This window comes from Tachyglossus aculeatus, chromosome 2, assembly GCF_015852505.1.
Source record: "Tachyglossus aculeatus isolate mTacAcu1 chromosome 2, mTacAcu1.pri, whole genome shotgun sequence".
NCBI classification, from domain to species: domain Eukaryota; kingdom Metazoa; phylum Chordata; class Mammalia; order Monotremata; family Tachyglossidae; genus Tachyglossus; species Tachyglossus aculeatus.
The window spans coordinates 134,372,898-134,395,383 of NC_052067.1; the positions used below are offsets into that span (position 1 = coordinate 134,372,898).

Genomic DNA, 22,486 nt, shown 5'->3' on the forward strand with positions numbered 1-22,486 from the left:
TAACACAAGCCACTGGACCCAGGGGACACAGAGCAGGAGAGTATGGATGGATGCAGACCATTACCCCTACTGCAAAAACAACTCAAGTGCAAATCCTGCTTGTGCTAGTTGGATTTCCCTTTCTCCTCCTAACCACTGGTGTCTGAGCTATGTTCGTATGAGTAACTAGGGGCCTGAAAAAGTGCCCCTCTGAATTTTTATGTGAATAGCATGCACGTATAATAATAATAATGGTGGTATTTGTTAAGCATTTACTATGTGCTGAGCACTGTTCTAAGCGCTCGACACTGTTCTAATATCACAACATCGCTAAAATCTGCCATGTCCTTTCCATCCAAACAGCTACCACGTTAGTACAATCACTCATCCTATCCCACCTAGATTACTGCATCAGCCTCCTTTTTGACCTCCCAACCTCCTGTCTCTCCCCACTCCAGGACATACTTCCTTCCGCTGCTCAGATTATGTGTCGAAAGAAACACTCAGGACATGTCACCTCCCTCCTCAAAAATTCCCAGTAGTTGCCTATCCACCTCTGTATCAAACAAAAACTCCTCACCATTGACTTTAAAGCACTCCATCACCTTGCCCTCTCCTACCTTACCACCCTTCCCTCTTTCTATAACCCAGCCCGCATACTTTGCTCCTCTGGTGATAACTTTCTCATTGTGCCTCCATCTTGCTTGTCTCTCCCGCCGACCCCGGCCCATATCCTGCCTCTGGCCTGGAAGCCCTCCCTTCTCAAATGTGCCAGACAATTACTCTTCCCCGGCTTCAAAGCCTTACTGAGGCCCATCTCCTCTAAAAGGCCTTCTCAGACTAAGCTCCACTTTTCCTCATCTCCCACTCCCTTCTGCTTCACCCTGACTTGCTCCCTTTGCTCTTTCCCCCTCCTCACCCCCACAGCACTATATATATATATATATATATATATATATATATATATATATCTGTAATTTTCTGTTTACTTGTATTGATGTCTGTCTCCTCTCTCTCTAGACTGTGAGCAGGGATTGTTTTCTTTTTATTGCTGTATTGTACTTTCCCAAGCGCTTTCCTAAGTGTGCTCTGCACACAGGAAGTGTTCACTAAATATCATTGAATGAATATTTGAATATATACAAGAGAGATAATAATAATAATAATTGTGGTATTTGCTAAGTGCTTACTATGTGCCAGGCACTGTACTAAGCACTGGGGTGGATACAAGAAAATTGGGTTGGATATAGTCCCTTGTCCCACCTCGGGCTCACAGTCTCAATCCCATTTTACAGATGAGGTAACTGGAACAGAGAAGTGAAGTGACTTGTCCAATGTCACCTAGCAGACAAGTGGCAGAGCCAGGATTATTCATTCAATCATATTTATTCATTCATTCATTCATTCATTCAATCGTATTTATTGAGCGCTTACTGTGTGCAGAGCATTTATTGAGTGCTTACTGTGTGCAGAGCACTGTACTAAGCGCTTGGGAAAGTACAATATAGCAATAAAGAGAGAAAATCCCTGCCCAGAATGAACTCACAGTCTAGAGGAAAGCTTGGCTAGTTGCCACGAAGTAGGTGTCAATGCCTTAACCATATATGTTTTGTAAAGGCCACTAGGGCCTCTTCCATCCTTCTCCTGGGGAGTGTTAACCTTCTTTCCTTTCATACAACCCATTAGAAGCCATGACCTTCTGACTCCCAGGCCAATGCTCTGGGATTGTCTTTGGAAAACATTAGGGATGGGGTGCTGGGGGTTCATGACACAGCTTTACCAACATAATAAACCACGATATTCACTGTCACAGTAAGAAAAGATTTATTAGCATACAGATAAACATCAACAGATCCTGCTTCTGTGAAGCCCTCAAACCAGAGGCAATGAGCTCTCTAACACTATTTAGAGGGGCATTGAGACTTTCTTACTGTGGGCTGATTAGTCCCAAATCAATATTTAGTCCAACTACGGGTTTAAGACCAGTGCGGGCATTCCCAGCCAAAAAGTCTCCTTCTGGGCCGCCCTTTTAGATAACAGCGAGAAGCAGCGACAGGAGTTTTCCACAGCTTTTTATATTATACTTGTTGACTGTTACATCCATCTTCTTCTGCCTAATTATCCTAATCTATCAATTACAGTTCTTTTATGTTCTGTTATTAGAAGATGTCTCTCCTGGGGCCTCTGCGGGTGTATCTTTGCATGGCACCTCTCTGTCTGGCTGGAATGCCCTCCCTCCACACACCCGCCAAGCTAGCTTTCTTCCTCCCTTCAAGACCCTGCTGAGAGCTCACCTCCTCCAGAAGGCCTTCCCAGACTGAGCCCCCTCCTTCCTCTCCCCCTCCTCCCCCTCCCCATCCCCCTGCCTTACCTCCTTTCCCTCCCCACAGCACCTGTATATATGTATATATGTTTGTACATATTTATTACTCTAGTTATTTTACTTGTACATATTTATTCTAGTTATTTTATTTTGTTAATATGTTTTGTTTTGTTGTCTGTCTCCCCCTTCTATACTGTGAACCTGCTGTTGGGTAGGGACCATCTCTATATGTTGCCAACTTGTACTTCCCAAGCGCTTAGTACAGTGCTCTGCATACAGTAAGCTCTCAATAAATACGATTGAATGAATGAATGAATATGCCGAAGAACTTAAGTTGTTAATGCAAGGTGCAAACTGCACACTTCACGCTCACACTCGTGTATGCAGTATAACCTTTCAAACGGAAGGATGGCTACCAAAAGATAACTGACTCAAACACCAGTTAAAGGGGATCTGAAGCTAGCATTTTGAAATTCAGCTTGAGTGAACCAAAAGTATTTGCATAGGCAGGTGGGGAATGGAAGAAAGACATTGTCCCTATGTACAAATGGGGAAACTAAAGGCCAAGGTGACAGGTGAGTCAGCTGTGGGCAAGGATTGCTTCTATTTGTTGCTTAATTGTACTTTCCAAGTGCTTAGTACAGTGCTCTGCACACAGTAAGCCCTCAATAAGAATCACCAAGGATCCAAAGAATTAGAGAAGAGTAAGGTTTTCTGACTTTCAGGTTAAGTTAAAAACTGAGAGTGTGTGAGGGGGAGAGGGTGAATGGGAAAGGGAGTCACCTTCTCTGTTCCTCTTTACCCAGGTGTGAGTTGAAAAACCAGATAAGAAATCACATCGAGCCATTGTTTTTTAGCCATCCCAGAGGCCTCAGTAGACTAACCTGCCCCTTCTGTTTGGGGATTAGACAAAAGGGCAGAAATGACTAGAGCAAGGAGGATGCCAGTACAAATCCTTTTTAAAATGCCATTGTCCAGAAACCCTATAACTATTTCCCATTCCTATGGAAAAAAAACCCAGCTGCTAACCCCACTACACATACCAAAAGCCATATTACTAACCCTACCAAAGGCTGGAACACACTGACCATCTCAATCACAAGAACCAATGCACATAATGAATACATTGCATACGGTGCCCATTGGATAGTCTGCGAAATAATTTTTAGTGGTTGTATACTGTTCCATACAGGTTCTCCAAGGAATCTCCATGCTCTTAGCATTGCTCCTTTTAGAAATTCCGGAGAGCTATTGATGGCAGCTCTGATTTTATTTGAAAATCGGCCCCTGACTTGTTCCAGGAATGTTTCCACAACTTCCTCCAATTTGATCTTTAGTTCCTTCTGAAGCTCTTCTCTTGCCTCTACCCCTTGCAGAGAAGCTGTAAATCTCTCCAAAAGGGTAGCACACTCCCTTCGGACATCTTGCTCCAACCTGGGAAGATCCAGACTGAACCAGCCAAAAGAAGACACCTGTGTTGAAGAGATCAGAGTGTGTCAAAGAGGTAACACCCAGCCAGCTCCTTAGATCCCACTAAGTCCCTTGGCTGTTGAGACAGTGCCAGGTAGTATGGGATTCTAGGGACACAATTCTCCATCCATCCCAAGATCCATTTCTAGCTGGACAGGATGGTGATGATGGATGGTGCAGGGTCAGAGGGAATAGGACTCGACAAGGAACATTGTGAGAAGGAGCAAAAGTGAAACAGCATTCCATCATGCTGACATGATTCATGGGCCTGGGATTCAGAAAGTCATGGGTTCTAATCTCGCTCTGCCACATTTCTGCTGTGTGACCTTGGGCAAGTCACTTCACTTCTCTGGGCCTCAGTTACCTCATTTGTAAAAGGGGGATTGAGATTGTGAGCCCCATATGGGACAGGGACTGTGTCCAACCAGATCTGTTTTTTATTCACCTCAGCACTTAATACAGTGCTTGGCACATAGTAAGTGTTTAACAAATACCATAATAATAATTATTCTTATATGTCTGTTATAGTGTCATATCATACCATCCCAAGTGCTTGGTATAGTGTTCTGAACACAATAAGTGCTCAACAAATACGACTGATTGATTGGCTACTGTGCCTTGTCCTTATTTCTCCCACTGCTGATCTCTTGATCACACCCTCCCTTCTGCCTGTAACTTACTCCTTTTGCTCTTTCCATCTTAAAACCCTTCTGAAATCACATTTCCTCCAGGTACGCCTTCCCTGATTTATCTTTCATTTCCCCACCCTATTTCCCCCTACTGTCACTTCGGTATTTCCAAGTGATCTAAGCACTAGGAGACTCAGACCCTTCCCACACTTTGTAGCACTTGTGTGCAAATTTTTGGTGTCTATTTCTTCCTCCTATTTGTCATTTATTTTAGCGTTTGTCTCTTCCACTAGATTGAAAGCTCCTTGAGGGCAGGGATCAAGTCTGTTAACTCTCCAAGAATGTATAGTATGGGACTCAACACAGTAAGTGCTCAATAAGTATCACTAGAGAAGCAGTGTGGCTCAGTGGAAAGAGCCCGGGCTTTGGAGTCAGAGGTCATGGGTTCAAATCCCGGCTCCACCAACTGTCAGCTGTGTGACTTTGGATAAGTCACTTCACTGGGCCTCAGTTACCTCATCTGTAAAATGGGGATTAAGACTGCGAGCCCCCCGTGGGACAACCTGATCACCTTGTAACCTCCCCAGTGCTTAGAGCAGTGCTTTGCACATAGTAAGCGCTTAATAAATGCCATAATCATCATCACTTTTTGACTGGTGGAGAAGGGATGAATCCAGGAAATGTTGTGGAGTTCTCCATCTACCCTCCTCCCTTGGAGAACTCATTCACTCACATGGCTTCAACTACTACCTCTATGTGAATGCTACTCAAATTCACATCTCCAGCCCTGATTTCCCTCCCTTTCTGCTGCATCACATTTCCTCCTGTCTTCAAGACATCTCTACCTGGACATGCTCCCATCACCTCAAACTTAACATGTCTAAAACGGAACTTATCTTCCCACATAAAACCTCAACCTCTCAGCTGCCTTTGACCCCGTGGACCTTCCCGTTCTCCTGAATATGTTATCCATCCTTGGCTTCACTGATTCTGTCCACTCCTGGTTCTCCTCTTATCTTTCTGGCTGTTCATTCTCAGTCTCCTTCACGGGCTCCTCCTCTCTCTCCCATCCCCTAACTATAGGGGTCTCTCAACGTTCAGTTCAAGGTCCCCTTCTATTCTCCATCTACACTCATTCCCTTGGAGTTTACTACCATGGCTTCAACGACCATCACTATGCGGATGATACCCAAATCTACACCTCCTCATACCAAAAGCCATATTCCTGACCATACCGAAGCCTGGAACACTTTGACCATCTCAATCACAAGAACCAATGTACATAATAAATACATTGCATACGGTGTCCATTTGATAGTCTGCAAAATATTTTTTAGTGGTTGCATAATGATCCTTACAGATTTTCCAAGGAATCTCCTTGCTCTTAGCATTGCTCCTCTTAGAAATTCCTTAGAGCTATTGATGGCAGCTCTGATTTTATTTGAAAATCGGCCCCTGACTTGTTCCAGGAATGTTTCCGCAACTTCCTTCAATTTGATCTTTAGTTCCTTCTGAAGCTCTTCTCTTGCCTCTACCCCTTGCAGAGAAGCTGTAAATCTCTCCAAAAGGGTAGCACACTCCCTTCGGACATCTTGCTCCAACCTGGGAAGATCCAGACTGAACCAGCCAAAAGAAGACACCTGTGTTGAAGAGACCAGAGTGTGTCAAAGAGGTAACACCCAGCCAGCTCCTTAGATCCCACTAAGTCCCTTGGCTGTTGAGACAGTGCCAGGTAGTATGGGATTCTAGGGACACAATTCTCCATCCATCCCAAGATCCATTTCTAGCTGGACAGGATGGTGATGATGGATGGTGCAGGGTCAGAGGGAATAGGACTCGACAAGGAACATTGTGAGAAGGAGCAAAAGTGAAACAGCATTCCATCATGCTGACATCTCACACTACATTTCACCTGTAAATACTTGTACACCTCCCTGCACACCCTCAGACACCCCTCCCCACGCCTCACTCCACCAAACACACACACTTTTATCCAGGTAAACTGTTCCCTAACTCCAGGGCTTAGGAGAAGAGAAAAGTGGCAGTGGAGTCAAAGGTTTGGGGTTGGGGAGAAGAATGGAGTTTGAGCATTTCTCTGAGAAAAAGTTAGAGGGGTGCTTTCTGGAATAAACTGGCTGAAGAAGAGTCCTCAGGCCTGGATTTCCCTCAGGGCAATCACTGGATATTAAACCAGCAGAAGCTCACCTGGGTCCAGGGACTGGAAGTCAGTCATACCATTCTTTTTGAGAAAGAGATGGGTGAGTGGGCTGGTAAGCATATGCTTCCCCAGGCTGCAGAGGGGCAAGTTGTATTGGTGTTTTTAGGGAATTGTCTTCTTTCCAAATCAAGGGCCATGGCTGGACTCTGGTGGGGTTTAGACCTCATTACTTTGGGTGGGAAGCCACTGCTCCAGAATCTGCTTCCTACAGATGCTGAGAAACAACGTGGCCTACTGGAGGGAGTACAGGCCCAGAAGTCAGAAGGACCTGGGTCGTAAACCCAGCTCCGTCACTTGTCTGCTCTGTGACTTTGGGCAAGTCACTTAACTTCGGCACTTCAGTTCCCTCTTCTGTAATGAGGATTAAGACTGTGAACCCTATATGGGTTAGGGATTGTGTCTAACCGGATTGTCTTGTATCTACCCCAGTGCTTAGAACAGTGCCTGGCATGTAGTAAGTACTTAAGAAATACCACAGTTATTATTATTATTATTGGACACTTCCTTGTTGAAGTGCTCAAATGCCTCTTTTCCACTTTTCCCCCACCTTGGACTTTGGTCCACAGAATTTCATCCTGTTTTTTAGGCATTTACTACATGGGAACAAACCTTTTCATCAAGAAATTCCCGAAACTCCTTTAGGATTCTGTCCATCTCTCGCTCCTTCTTCAATCTCTTGATGGTTCTTCTCAGCTGTATCAGGGCAACAGAGACGAATGAATCTTGGGATCTGATGGTTACATGGGGGCTTGGGGGTGAGAAACTGGGGAGGCAGGCAAATTCTGGGACACCCTCCACCCTGATCTGCACTGACCACAACGGGCTGCTCTAGCAGAATCTTCAGATTCAAACAGGTTCAACTCCCTCCCCTAGCTCTCTTCCCACCCTTTAATATCCTCCCTCCCTGACTTTCTTGGGGGAAACTCTTCCATATTTCTCATTCCTCTCCTCTCCCTCACTTCTAAATCAGAATTCCACCTCCTTCTCTGCACCTTCAAACCTCACCCCTGCTCCAGGTTCCTGTGAGTCTTCATTCAATCAATCAATCAACACTATCTATTAACAACAGAGTTAGGAGTCACATTTCCTGCCCAAAATGAACTTACAGTCTGGAAGGGGAGACAGACATTAATGTAAATGAATAATTTAAAATATATAATCTATAGATATAAATATTGGTGCCTTGGGGTTAAGGGTAGAGTTAATACCAAATACCCAAAGGTTGCAGGTGAAAGTGCAGAGACAATACAGAAAGGAGAGGGAGCTGGAGAGGGCAACTTAATCAGGGAAGGTCTCTTGGAGGAGAATTGACTTTAATAAGGCGTTGGGGGATGGGAAGAATGGTGGCCTGGCATATATGGAGAGGGAGGGTGATCCAGGCCAGAAGGAAGACGTGGGAAGAGTCAACAACAAGATAGATGAGATTGGGGAATAGTAAGAAAGCTGGGATTAGAGGAGGGAAGTGTGTGGACTGGGCTGTTGTAGATCAGTGGGGAAAGGTAATATAATCATAATTCTGGTATTTGTTAAGTACTTACTATGTGCCAAGCCCTGTTCCAAGTGCTGGGGTAGATACAAGGCAATCAGGTTGTCCCACGTGGGACTCCCAGTCTTAATCCCCATTTTAGAGATGAGGTAACTGAGGCACAGAGAAGAAAAGCGGCTTGCCCAAGGTCCCACAGCAGACAAGTGGCAGAACCGGGATTAGAACCCACATCCTCTGACTCCCAAACCCGGGTTTGTTCCATTAAGCCACCCTCATAGTGCTTTGCAGCCAATGGTAAGGAGTTTCTGTTTGAGGTAGAGGTGGATGGGAAAACACTGGAGGCTCTTGAGGAGTGAGGAGACATGGACAGGACATTGTTTTACAAAAATGATCCACGTAGTGGAGTGAAGTGTGGACTGGAGTGGGGAGAGACAAGTGGCTGGGAGATCAGCGAGGAAGCAGATATAGTAGTCAAGGTGGGATATGATAAGTGCTTGGATCAATATAGTAGCAACTTGGATGGAGAGGATAGGGAAGATTTTAGCAATGTTGTAAAGGTTGAATTGACAGGATTTGGTGACCGATTGAATATGTCAGTTGAATGAAAGAGATGAGTCAAAGACACTCCCTCATTCTCATCCTCATTCCCTTTTTCTCTCTCTGATAAATGACTGCTGTTCTTCCTTAGTTTATTATCTGCAGCCCTAAAGCATGCATATCTTCCAAAATACTTTTATCTGCTTCCAATCACGCTTATCTCTCTTCTAATTCCTGTAAGGAGCTGTCTGGTGGCTGCCCAGGAAAGCAACCATAGCACTAAGCTTCCAAGTGTTCAGTGATGCCTTTGTTAGAGAAACAGTGCTGGACTAGGTCAATGTTCATTCATTCATTCAGTTGTATTTATTGAGCACTTACTGTTGTCGTAGAACCAAAGGACATCTCTATTACTAGATTAGAAGGTTTATGAGTCTGATTCAGGTTAAATTGCTTATGATCTTGCGTTACTTATGTTCCCTCCAAGTCTTCCCTTCCAAATCCCTCAGCCCCTCCAGCCTGGTAATGAATCTTCCCACACTATGTCCTCAATATAGGAAATAGTTCTCATTCTGCCTGCTTATGACCTTCAATGACATGACGTCCCTGTATTCAAATGCTAAGGTCTCTCTTCTACAGTCCCCACCTCTCTCTCTCCACTTGGCTTGCTTGACTTGTGAGAACGATGTGGTAGGTTGAGAAGGCTTTTGAGAGGGGACACGTGAAATTAAAATCCCCTCAGAAGTGATGTATCATTTAATAAAGACGAGGTGAAAGAAGAGGTTACAGATAGGTAAAATGTGGATGGAGCAAGGAGAAGGAAGAGGAAAGTGATGGACTATAATGGGTTGAGGAAGTAAGTGCCCACAAAGAGGCCCAATGTGCCTCTGCCAGCAAGCTCTCATCTACTCTTTCCTTGCAAGGAAATGTGAAGCAGTGTGGCCTAGTGGAAAGAGCACATGCCCAGGAGTTAGAGAACCTGGGTTCTAATCCCTGCTTTGCCACTTGTCTGCAGTGTGACCTTAGGCAAATCACTTAACGCCTCTGTATCCCAGTTACCTCATTTGTAAAATGGGGATTAGGACTGTGAGCATCATGTGGGACAGGGACTCTGTCCAGCCCGATTTTCTTGTACCTACCCCAAGACTTAGTACAGTGCATAGCACATAGCAAGTTCTTAACAAATACCATAAAAACAAACAAAAAAGGGGCTGAGAGTAGTTCTCTTCATTCAACAAAGCTTCTGTTCTTACTACCCTTTGCTGTGGTTGGTCAGGGATGAGAGGAACTGAGGCTCATTTCCCTAACCCCATCAATATGAGAGTATAATGAAGTGGCACTAGAGTTTGAGGGAATACTGGAGATTAGAGTGCAGGAGAAAGGAGCAGGGCTCAGAGAGTTTCCCTTGAACTTAGAGAGGGGCTGGAGCACTGGAAACCAGCAATAATAATTATGGCATTTGTTAAACACTCTCTATGTGTCAAGCTCTGTCCTAAGTGCTGGGAATTGATCAGGTTGGACACTGTCCCTGTCCCACATGGGGCTCACAGTCTAAGTAGGAGGAAGAATAGTTATTGAATCCCCATTTTACAGCTGAGGAAATTGAGGCACAGATAAATTAAGTGATTTTTCCAAGGTCACCCAGCAGGCAAAAGGCAGAGCCAGGATTATAACCCAGGTCCTCAGACTCCCAGGCCCAGGCTTCATTTTCTCACTTCTCTCTTTGCTGGGTCCCTGTTTGGCAGGAAGACTTGAGAGCTGGAAAGTTTTAAGAACAGAAATGCTTTGGGTAGCTATGCCTCTTTACTGTCTCTGGTCTCTGATGGCCACTGGCACTTCCAGCACCTTTGACAGAGCATTTCAGCACTCCCTTTGCCACACAGCATGTCTGCCCTAGGAGATAAGGCACTGGCCAACGCTGCTGGGGCTAGACAGATCCTGGAGGTGAGCTCCAGTAAGGTCCAACACAAACAAAGCCTTGAGGATTTACTAATTTACTGGATATGTGTGTCACAGGACAGGGTTGGGGTATCCTCAAATAAGAGGAGGAGATGGGCAGCAGGGAGAATGTTAGAGGAGCAGTGAGGTAATAATAATTATTATTATGGTATTTGTTCATTCATTCAATCGTATTTATTGAGCACTTACCTTGTGCAGAGCACTGTACTAAGTGCTTGGAAAGTACAATTTGGCAACAAATAGAGACAATTCCTACCCAATGACAGGCTCACAGCCTAGGAGTTGGGCTCACAAGGGCTTTCTATATGCCAGGCACTGTACTAAGTGCTGGATGGTATGGCATGATTTCCAGGTAGAATGCAATGTGCCAGAAATAGAATTGAGAGTCATTTCAAAACAGAGGGCAGATATATCTGCGAGCCCCTTGAGCCAATGTTGATCAAGTGAAGTAGCGTGTTCAGGATGGACCCTGGCTGAGGTGCAGGGGAGGGGAGAGAACTTTCGCTCTAAGTAGCTGAAAGGGCGCAGATGTTTAAGGAGCAATCAGAGTGGCAGGAGGCATATGAAGAGAGAAAATGTCACACAGTAGGTATGTGGTGGACCTGGAATTAGAACCTAGTTCCTCTGACTCCCAGGCCCGTGGCTTTCCATTAGTCCACACTGCTTCCCAGAATTGTCAAAATGGGCATGGGCCAACTGAAGGTTAACAAAAACCATTCAGGTTCGTGGTAAAGTCACTTAGTAATGAAAATTCCATCTGGCAATATTCAAGCATTGAAGACCCAGAGATTGAACCTAGAGTGATTAAATTTAGATTGGTGCTTGGACTTAGTCCTCTAGCTTTCAACTATACAAGCAGTGGAGACTGAGCGGTGAGATGGGGGGAGTCACTCAAGATGGGGGCCCAGGCATTCTTTCATCCTCAGCTACTGCCAAAGTGGAGAGAGAAACAGAAATTACCTGTACTGGAGATCCAAGGTAGCATTCTCTCTCATTAAGGTCTTCTACCACCCTCTAAGAAGGAATAGGAAGTAACAAGAAGATTAATCAATGACTACTACGCCTGCCATCTTTTTCATTACATTTTATTTCATTGTTTTAATGCAGATCGTCCATTTGAATAGGGAAAAAAACACATTTGGGCAAACTTTAAAATTCACTTTAAGTAAAATGCCCTATTTGTTGTTGTTATTTTATTAATCTCTGACTATGTCAAGCCCTGTTCTAACCACTGGGGTAGATACAACTTAATTAGGTTAGAAAGAGTCCCTGTGCCACATTGGGCTCACAGTCTAAGTAAGAGGGAGAACAGGGATTGAATCCTTGTTTTACAGTTGAGAAAACTGAGGTGCAGAGATATTAAGTGACTTACCTAAGGTCACACAGCAACCAGTTGGCAGAGCTGGGATTTGAACCGAGGTCCTCTGACTCCTAGGCCCATGCACTTTCCACTCTGCAACACGCTTCTCATTTATTAAAATGTTACTTTCTCAAAGATGACAACATCATTACCGGCTTCAAAAAAAGTAACTGCAGTCATCTGCAACAACTGTCAAGCCACCTCACTATTTCGTTGCTGAAAAGATTCCAGCCAAATCCTTCTGAACTGTAAAGTCCTGTATCTGTGAACTTGCTGTGGGCAGTACTGGATAGAGCACGGGCCCGGGATTCAGAAGGTCATGGGTTCTAATCTCGCTCTGCCACATTTCTGCTGTGTGACCTTGGGCAAGTCACTTCACTTCTCTGGGCCTCAGTTACCTCATTTGTAAAAGGGGAATTGAGATTGTGAGCCCCATGTGGGACAGGGACTGTGTCCAACCAGATCTGTTTTTTATTCACCTCAGCACTTAATACAGTGCTTGGCACATAGTAAGTGTTTAACAAATACCATAATAATAATTATTCTTATATGTCTGTTATAGTGTCATATCATACCATCCCAAGTGCTTGGTATAGTGTTCTGAACACAATAAGTGCTCAACAAATACTATTGATTGATTGGCTACTGTGCCTTGTCCTTATTTCTCCCACTGCTGATCTCTTGATCACACCCTCCCTTCTGTCTGTAACTTACTCCTTTTGCTCTTTCCAACTTAAAACCCTTCTGAAATCACATTTCCTCCAGGTACGCCTTCCCTGATTTATCTTTCATTTCCCCACCCTATTTCCCCCTACTGTCACTTCGGTATTTCCAAGTGATCTAAGCACTAGGAGACTCAGACCCTTCCCACACTTTGTAGCACTTGTGTGCAAATTTTTGGTGTCTATTTCTTCCTCCTATTTGTCATTTATTTTAGTGTTTGTCTCTTCCACTAGATTGAAAGCTCCTTGAGGGCAGGTATCAAGTCTATTAACTCTCCAAGAATGTATAGTATGGGACTCTGAACACAGTAAGTGCTCAATAAGTATCACTAGAGAAGCAGTGTGGCTCAGTGGAAAGAGCCCGGGCTTTGGAGTCAGAGGTCATGGGTTCAAATTCCGGCTCCACCAACTGTCAGCTGTGTGACTTTGGGCAAGTCACTTCACTTCTCTGGGCCTCAGTTACCTCATCTGTAAAATGGGGGTTAAGACTGCGAGCCCCCCGTGGGACAACCTGATCACCTTGTAACTTCCCCAGAGCTTAGAACAGTGCTTTGCACATAGTAAGCGCTTAATAAATGCCATAATCATCATCACTTTTTGACTGGTGGAGAAGGGATGAATCCAGGAAATGTTGTGGAGTTCTCCATCTACCCTCCTCCCTTGGAGAACTCATTCACTCACATGGCTTCAACTACTACCTCTATGTGAATGCTACTCAAATTCACATCTCCAGCCCTGATTTCCCTCCCTTTCTGCTGCATCACATTTCCTCCTGTCTTCAAGACATCTCTACCTGGACATGCTCCCATCACCTCAAACTTAACATGTCTAAAACGGAACTTATCTTCCCACATAAAACCTCAACCTCTCAGCTGCCTTTGACCCCGTGGACCTTCCCGTTCTCCTGAATATGTTATCCATCCTTGGCTTCACTGATTCTGTCCACTCCTGGTTCTCCTCTTATCTTTCTGGCTGTTCATTCTCAGTCTCCTTCACGGGCTCCTCCTCTCTCTCCCATCCCCTAACTATAGGGGTCTCTCAACGTTCAGTTCAAGGTCCCCTTCTATTCTCCATCTACACTCATTCCCTTGGAGTTTACTACCACGGCTTCAACTACCATCTCTATGCGGATGATACCCAAATCTACACCTCCTCCTCTGATCTCTCTCCCTGTCTCCAGGCTCGCATCTCCTCCTGCCTTCAGGACATCTCCTCTTGGATGTCCTCCCACCTCCTCAAATTTAACATGTCCAAACAGAGCTCCTTATCTTCCCTCCCAAACCCTGTCCTCTCCTGAACTTTCTCATCACTGTAAGTGGCACTGTAAGCCCTCTTTTCCTTTTCTTCAACTCCCTTCTGTCACCCTGACATACTCCATTTATTCATTTCCCCTTTTGCAGCCCCACAGCACTTATATACATACCTGTAATGTCTTTATATTAATGTCAGTCTCTCCCTCTAGACTGTAAACTTATTGTGGGAAGGTAATGTTGTACTCTACCAAGCGCTTAGTACAGGGCTCTGCAAATGGTAACCACTCAATAAATACGATTGACTGGCTGACTAGGAGCAATAGTATTTATTGAGCTCCCATGTGTGCACTGAGCTGTATTAACATTGTACTGTATAACACAAAGAAGTGGTATATACCCTGCCCACAAAGAACTTATAATTGTGTGGCAGAGGCAGACACATTATTTATTTATATTTCTCTATTTGTCAATAAAATAAATCATTAAATGTACTCTACTGCACTCTAATCATTAAATGTTCCCCTATCCCCTATGCTTAATCTATTTTACTGTTTGTCTCCTGCTGTAGATTGGAAGCTTCTTGTGGAAAGGAAGCATGTCTTCCAATTCGGTTGTATTACACTTTCCCAAGTGCTTAGTACAGTTCTCGGTACATAGTAAATGCTCGATAAATTCCATAAAAATGTACAAATGAACAGATATATATATTCACAAGTGCTGAGGATGGGTATAAATAAATGTACATGTGAGAAAAATGGCTGCTTAGCTTATACAATTGAAGGATTTGGTAATAAGTCAGGTACAGCTTGTTAAAGGAAACGGGCTTTTAGAATAAGATCATTTTATAGAAAAATGATCTGGGCAGCGGAGTGGAGTATGGACTGAAGTGGGATTAAGAAACAGCTTGGTTTATGGGAAAGAGCATGGGCTTGGGATTCATAGGACATGGGTTCTAGTCCCTGCTCCACCACTTGTCTGCTGTGTGACCTAGGGCAAATCACTTAACTTCTCTGTGCTTCAGTTACTTCCTCTGTAAAATCGGGATTAAAAATGTGAGCCACATGTGGGACAACCTGACAACCCTGTATCCATCCCAGCACTTAGAACAGTGCTTGGCACAGAGTAGATGCTTAACAAATATCATAATTGTTATTATTATGAGGTAAGAGGGAGGGAGATCAGCAAGTAGGCTGATGCAATAATCAAGGCAGGATAGGATAAGTTCTTGGATTATTGTGATAGCAGTTTAGATGGAGAGGAAAGGGAAGAATCCAGAGATGTTGCAAAGTTGAACTGATAAGATTTTGTGACAGATAATAATGATGGCATTTATTAATCAATCAATCAATCGTATTTATTGAGCGCTTACTATGTGCAGAGCACTGTACTAAGCGCTTGGGAAGTACAAATTGGCAACACATAGAGACAGTCCCTACCCAACAGTGGGCTCACAGTCTAAAAGGGGGAGACAGAGAACAGAACCAAACATACCAACAAAATAAAATAAATAGGATAGAAATGTAGAAGTAAGATAAATAAATAAATAAATAAATAAATGAATAGAGTAATAAATATGTACAACCATATATACATATATACAGGTGCTGTGGGGAAGGGAAGGAGGTAAGATGGGGGGATGGAGAGGGGGACGAGGGGGAGAGGAAGGAAGAGGCTCAGTCTGGGAAGGCCTCCTGGAGGAGGTGAGCTCTCAGCAGGGCCTTGAAGGGAGGAAGAGAGCTAGCTTGGCGGAGGGGCAGAGGGAGGGCATTCCAGGTCCGGGGGATGACGTGGGCCGGGGGTCGACGGCGGGAGAGGCGAGAACGAGGTACAGTGAGGAGATTAGCGGTGGAGGAGCGGAGGTTGTGGGCTGGGCAGTAGAAGGAGAGAAGGGAGGTAAGGTAGGAGGGGGCGAGGTGATGGAGAGCCTTGAAGCCCAGGGTGAGGAGTTTCTGCCTGATGCGCAGATTGATTGGTAGCCACTGGAGATTTTTGAGGAGGGGAGTAATATGCCCAGAGCGTTTCTGGACAAAGATAATCCGGGCAGCAGCATGAAGTATGGATTGAAGTGGAGAGAGACACGAGGATGGGAGATCAGAGAGAAGGCTGGTGCAGTAGTCCAGACGGGATAGGATGAGAGCTTGAATGAGCAGGGTAGCAGTTTGGATGGAGAGGAAAGGGCGGATCTTGGCAATGTTGCGGAGCTGAGACTAGGCAGGTTTTGGTGACGGCTTGGATGTGAGGGGTGAATGAGAGAGCGGAGTCGAGGATGACACCAAGGTTGCGGGCTTGTGAGACGGGAAGGATGGTAGTGCCGTCAACAGAGATGGGAAAGTCAGGGAGAGGACAAGGTTTGGGAGGGAAGACAAGGAGCTCAGTCTTCCACATGTTGAGCTTTAGGTGGCGGGCGGACATCCAGATGGAGATGTCCTGAAGGCAGGAGGAGATGCGAGCCTGGAGGGAGGGGGAGAGAGCAGGGGCAGAGATGTAGATCTGGGTGTCATCAGCGTGGAGATGATAGTTGAAGCCGTGGGAGCGAATGAGGTCACCAAGGGAGTGCGTGTAGATTGAGAACAGAAGGGGACCAAGCACTGAACCTTGGGGAACCCCCACAGTAAGAGGATGGGAGGGGGAGGAGGAGCCTGCAAGAGAGACTGAGAAAGAACGACCGGAGAGATAAGAGGAGAACCAGGAGAGGACGGAGTCTGTGAAGCCAAGGTCAGATAGCGTGTTGAGGAGAAGGGGGTGGTCCACAGTGTCAAAGGCAGCTGAGAGGTCGAGGAGGATTAGGACAGAATATGAGCCGTTGGATTTGGCAAGCAGGAGGTCATTGGTGACCTTTGAGAGGGCAGTTTCCGTGGAATGAAGGGGACGGAAGCCAGACTGGAGGGGGTCGAGGAGAGAGTTGTTGTTGAGGAATTCTAGGCAGCGCGTGTAGACAACTCGTTCAAGCGTTATTAAGCGCTTACTATGTGCAAAGCACTGTTCTAAGCACCGGACAGATTGAATATGTGGATTGAATGGGAGAGATAAGTCAAGGATGATGCCAAAGGTAGGGGTTTATGAGATAGAGAGGGTGGTCATGCTGTCTACAATAATGGGAAAGTCATGGAAAAGACAGGGCTTGGGTGGGAAGATGAAGAGTTATGTTTTTAACATATTAATTTTGAGGTGTCCATGGGCACTATAGATAGAGATGTCCTAAAGACAGAAGTAAAACTGAGACTTCAGAAAAGGAGAAAAATCAGGGATGGAGATGTAGCTTTGGGAGTTTCTCACCTCTAGGTGGTAATTGAAGCTATGGAAGCCATAGAAACAAATGAGTTCTCCAAGGGAGTAGGTGTAGATGGACATTAGAAGGGGACCCAGAATTGAACCTTGAGGGATTCCCACAGTTAGGGGGTGTGAAGCAGAAGAGGAGCACATGAAAGAAGCTGAGAATGAACAGGCAAATCACTTAACAGTTCTATGTCTGTTACCTCATCTGTAAAATGGGAATTAAGTTGGTGAGCCCCATGTGGGACATGGGCTGTATCCAACTGATTACTTTGCACCTACTCCAGTGCTTAGAACAGTGCTTGTGTGTGCATAGAGTAAGCACTTAACAAATATCATTTAAAAAAATGAACAGCCAGAGATATAGGAGGACCAGGACAGGACAGTGTCAGTGAAGCCATGGTTAGATAATGTTTTCAGGAGAAAGGGAGTGGTCTACAGGGTTGATGACATCTGAGAGATTGAGGAGGATTATGATGGAGTAGAGGCCATTGGATTTGAGAAGAAGGTCATTGGCTACCTTTGAGAGTGCTGTTTTGAAGAAGCGAAGAGGGCAGAAGCCAGATGGGAGGTTGGTCAAGGAGAGAATTTGAGGAGAGGAAGTGGAAGCAGCAGGTGTAGATAACGCATTCAAGGAATTTGAAAAGGAATGGTATGAGGGAGATAAGGCAATAACTGGAGGCAGTTGTGGGGTCAAGGGAGGATTTTTATTAAGGGCAGTGAGACAATAAAGTACTTTACACACAGTAAGCGCTCAATGAATATGGTTGAATTAGTAAATGAATGAGCATATCTTACCTTAATCTTTTCCACAAAGTGTTCCGTCATATATTTTTTTGCATATTGTCCAGCTGAATTATGGAGGAAATTTACATATAGTTTTAAGTTGTCTCTAAACTCAGGATCCATCTCTGAAAACAGAACAAGTATGATATTACTAATAGAGAATGCTGGTCCCCAGCATTTTAGAGTGAATTTCTCCAGTGCCTCTGACAGAGGTGCGATTTTTGCATGTCCATCGTGTTGGTTTCAGAGGATGTCTGGGTGTCCGGTCAATTCTATTTACCTTGAGGCAAAGGGGTTGAGTTACTCTCCTATATGGCACTGCCTCACTCTGTTCCCCCCACCTCCACCCTCAATCATATAGCACAATCCCTAGTGCCCACCTTCTTGTCTGCTCCCCGCTCCCTGGAGAATTTACAGCCTTGCTTGCTCCAGTTGCAAGATGAGTCAAGTCAAATAATCAGTTTGTGCCTCAATTTCCAAGTATTTGGGAGTGCCCAGTGACAAGGAAAGTGCCCTTTAAATACCACTGATTTATTGGATTGATATGAGTGACCCTAAAACTTTCAGCAGGCCGCTGAAGAGAATTGAAGGAGGGGTGGGAGACAACAGAGTGCACAAGTTTAGATCAGGGTTTTTTTGTCTGATTAGAAGCAGCATGGTCTAGTGATAGAGCATGTGCCTGGGAGTAAGAGGGACCTGGGTTCTAATCCCGGCTCCGCCACTTGTCTACTGTGTGACCTTGGGCAAGTCACAACTTCTCTGTGCCTGTTACCTCATCTGTAAAGTGGGAATTAAGACTGTGAGCCCCATGTGGGACAGGGATTATGTCCAATCCGATTTGCTTGTACCCAACCCCAGTGCTTAGTACAGTGCCTGGCATGTAGTAAGCACTTTAAAAATACTACTATTATTATTATTATTTTCCCGCTATCTCTACCTCCCAGTGTAGTGGTGCATCAAACCCCCTCCCCTTGAGGTAACACCCCCACCCCCACCACCAACTCTCCCGCTGTTGCCAGTGTACTCTGTTTGAATTTCAGTCAGGGGAGGAGAAGCAGAAAGGAAAGATGGGGGCCTGGGAATGGGAGGTTGAAATGGGGGCTGGGGCTGATCCCATCCACAGGCTTCTTGGTGCTTCCCACCCAGGACAAGGCTGGACCCCAACTAGGGCACTTCCCCCTCCCCTGAGGTGGATCGGAGTTAGCTATGCTCTCATAAGCTCCCCACCCCGCCCCCGGCACATCTTTCTTCTGGCTTATCCAGCACCCTGAAAAGCAAAGTAGAACATGACTGCCAACTCCAGTTTGTCTAAAGGGGGAGACAGATATTAAACTAAATTGCAGGTGTGCAGTTAAGTGTTCAGAATAGGGTGACTATTAAATGCTTAAAGAGGACAACTATGTGTAGAAGCTAGAGTTGGCTTAAAATGCAAATCAAAGTCAAGCATGATAATGGATGGTCCTTATAATAAATAGATCTGAAAAAAGGACAACTTTAAATCATACTATTTAAGTAAGATGTTCCAATTTGCAGTCATCTTCTCCAGCACCTGGATCAGTATTCAGCACAAACTGATGATTGACTGACTCATGCTTCTGAGAGAGGTCAAAGAGTTGAAAGGAGGCAGCTTCCTATTAATTCCCAAATACTTTCAAATGAAAGAAGAGCATAATTTGAGTATCTGTAAATTCTCTTCCCCACCTGCCTGCCCCCACTCCCTATTTCTCCACCTCCATCTTATTTTCAGAGCGAAGCTCTTCCTTCAGGCTCTCAGACCATTTCCTCTACTTTTCCCTGATCTGGCTGTCGGACTGCTGCGAAAGGCAGGGTGAAGAGACCTTCTTCTGTCTGGGACCCTGGGTTGGTCTCGATTGCATCATGGAACTTTCAGCTCAAAGTCCCTCCTCCTCTTCCCTAGCATCGTCCCCATGCTCAGAAAATCTGACAACTTTGTGGCTTAGTGAATAGAGCTCGGGCCTGGGAGTCAGAAGGTCATGGGTTCTAATCTCAACTCTGCCACTTGGGCAAGTCACTTCACTTCTCTGGGACTCAGTTACCTCATCTGTAAAATGGGGATTAAGACTGTGAGCCCCATGTGGGACAACCTACCTTGTATCTACCCCAGCGCTAAGAACAGTGCTTGGCACATAGTAAGTGCTTAACAAACACCGTAATTATTATTATTATGAAGTTTGCAGAGACCCAATCAGGTGAGTCTGTAAAGCACTACTTAACGGGATCCTCTTGAAGAATTGTTTCATTAACTTTTCATAGAGCAAAATATGTCAAACCAACATGAAACCAATTTCTTCCTTTCCTCACCCCGCCTTTTCCATGCTGGCTTGAGTTTCTCTCAATGTACAAACCCTGCAGCACTGGGATTACTTGCCTCTATTGTATATGGGTGAACAAGGTTCCCATTTTCCCCATGGCAGTCCCAGTTTTGGTGGATTCTCCCAAATTTCTGGAAATCGTATCAAAGCACCCCAAAAGTCAGGTAATATTAAGGCTGCTCAGTTGCTCTGAATACAGACCAGAATACCCAGGGGGAGAACCCTTCTACAGTCTCTCTTCCACCCCTGGGGGAGTTATGCCACCTGGTGAGAATGGAAAATCAAGCTAGAACATCAGACCTCAGGGAAGCAATGTGGCCTAGTGGAAAGAGCACAGGCCTGGGAGTCTAGAGGATCTGGATTCTAATCTTGACTCTGTCAATGGCTAGCTGTATGACCTTGGGCAAGTCACTTAACTTCAATGTGCCTCAGTTTCCTCTACTGTAAAATAGAAATTCAATACCTGTTCTCTCTCCCACTAAAGCCTGTGAACTTGCATGAGGGACAGCGTTTCTAGACTGTGAGCCCACTGTTGGGTAGGGACTGTCTCTATATGTTGCCAATTTGTACTTCCCAAGCGCTTAGTACAGTGCTCTGCACATAGTAAGCGCTCAATAAATACGATTGATGATGATGATGATTACTGCATCAGCCTCCTCTCTGATCTCCCATCCTCCTGTCTCTCCCCATTTCAGTCTATACTTCACACTGCTGCCTGGATCATCTCTGTGCAGAAATGTTCTGGGCATGTTACCCTCCCCTCCTCAAAAATCTCCAGTGGCTACCAGTCAATCTACGCATCAGGCCAAAACTCTTCACTCTAAGCTTCGAAGCTCTCCATCACCTCGCCCCCTCCTACCTCACCTCCCTTCTTTCCTTCTCCAGCCCAGCCCACACCCTCTTCTCCTCTGCCGCTGCTAACCTCCTCACTGTGCCTCGTTCTCACCTGTCCCGCCATCGACCCCCGGGCCCACGTCCTCCCCCTGGCCTGGAATGCCCTCCCCCCAAACATCTGCCAAGCTAGCTCTCTTCCTCCCTTCAAAGCCCTACTGAGAGCTCATCTCCTCCAGGAGGCCTTCCCAGACTGAGCCCCCTCCTTCCTCTCCCCCTCCCCATCCCCCCCGCCCTACCTCCTTCCCCTCTCCACAGCACCTGTAAATATGTTTGTACAGATTTATTACTCTATTTTACTTGCACATATTTACTATTCTATTTATTTTATTTTGTTTATATGTTTTGTTTTGTTGTCTGTCTCCCCCTTCTAGACTGTGAGCCTGTTGTTGGGTAGGGACTGTCTCTATATGTTGCCAACTTGTACTTCCCAAACGCTTAGTACAGTGCTCTGCACACAGGAAGTGCTCAATAAATACGATTGAATGAATGAATTGACTGTCTGACCTAATTGACTTGTACTTACCCCAGCGCTTAAAACTGTGTTTGACACATAGTAAGCGCTTAGCCAGTAGCATGAAACAAATGAACATCAAACGCAATGTAGCTGGGATAATATCATGTATATATGTTGAATCTATGAACTGAATAAATTTGTCCAAGGTCAGATCTGGATACCCTAGTCCACCAAGAAAGTCCAATTGGAATCATCCTCCTCCAGGAGGCCTCCTCCTCCAGGAGGCCTTCCCAGACTGAGCTCCCTCCTTCCTCTTCCTCTCCTCCCCCTCCCCATCCCCCCCGCCTTACCTCCTTCCCCTCCCCACAGCACCTGTATATATGTATATATGTTTGTATGTATTCATTACTCTATTTTATTTGTACATGTTTATTCTATTTATTTTATTTTGTTAATATGTTTTGTTTTGTTCTCTGTCTCCCCCTTCTAGACTGTGAGCCCACTGTTGGGTAGGGACTGTCTCTATATGTTGCCAACTTGTACTTCCCAAGTGCTTAGTACAGTGCTCTGCACACAGTAAGCGCTCAATAAATACAATTGAATGAATGAATGACTCACCCTTAAGTGTCCCTTGCTGGCTGCGAGGAATTTGGAGCCCTGGACTTGGCAGCAGGTGGCAGGACACACTTGACTTCAGAGTCTCCAGAATATCTGGGAACTTGGAATTCGTCTGAATTTTCTGTATGAAGAAAGCAATGCCATAGCAGAAAACGTATCAATACGAACATTCACGACAGTGTAAATTCCTTGCTA

General features: G+C 45.2%; 1 protein-coding gene and 1 non-coding gene across 2 annotated transcripts in view; both read right to left on the reverse strand.

Moving 5' to 3' along the window:
• Nucleotides 1–1,532: 1,532 nt before the first annotated feature.
• LOC119924668 lies at nucleotides 1,533–1,660 on the reverse strand. The gene has a single exon (XR_005449368.1). It is a non-coding gene; the product is annotated as a U6atac minor spliceosomal RNA (small nuclear RNA).
• A 900-nt stretch (nucleotides 1,661–2,560) lies between these two features.
• LOC119948576 (RING finger protein 112-like) overlaps nucleotides 2,561–22,486 on the reverse strand; it is a 47,621-nt gene continuing 27,695 nt past the window's right edge. Inside the window, exons 8-13 of the mRNA XM_038770151.1 lie at nucleotides 22,292–22,412; nucleotides 18,005–18,117; nucleotides 11,559–11,612; nucleotides 7,229–7,312; nucleotides 5,760–6,041; nucleotides 2,561–3,774 (exon numbers count right to left, since the gene is read on the reverse strand). Coding sequence (XP_038626079.1) covers nucleotides 3,292–3,774; nucleotides 5,760–6,041; nucleotides 7,229–7,312; nucleotides 11,559–11,612; nucleotides 18,005–18,117; nucleotides 22,292–22,412 — 1,137 coding nt within the window. The 3' untranslated portion in view covers nucleotides 2,561–3,291. The remainder of the gene's footprint in view (nucleotides 3,775–5,759; nucleotides 6,042–7,228; nucleotides 7,313–11,558; nucleotides 11,613–18,004; nucleotides 18,118–22,291; nucleotides 22,413–22,486) is intronic.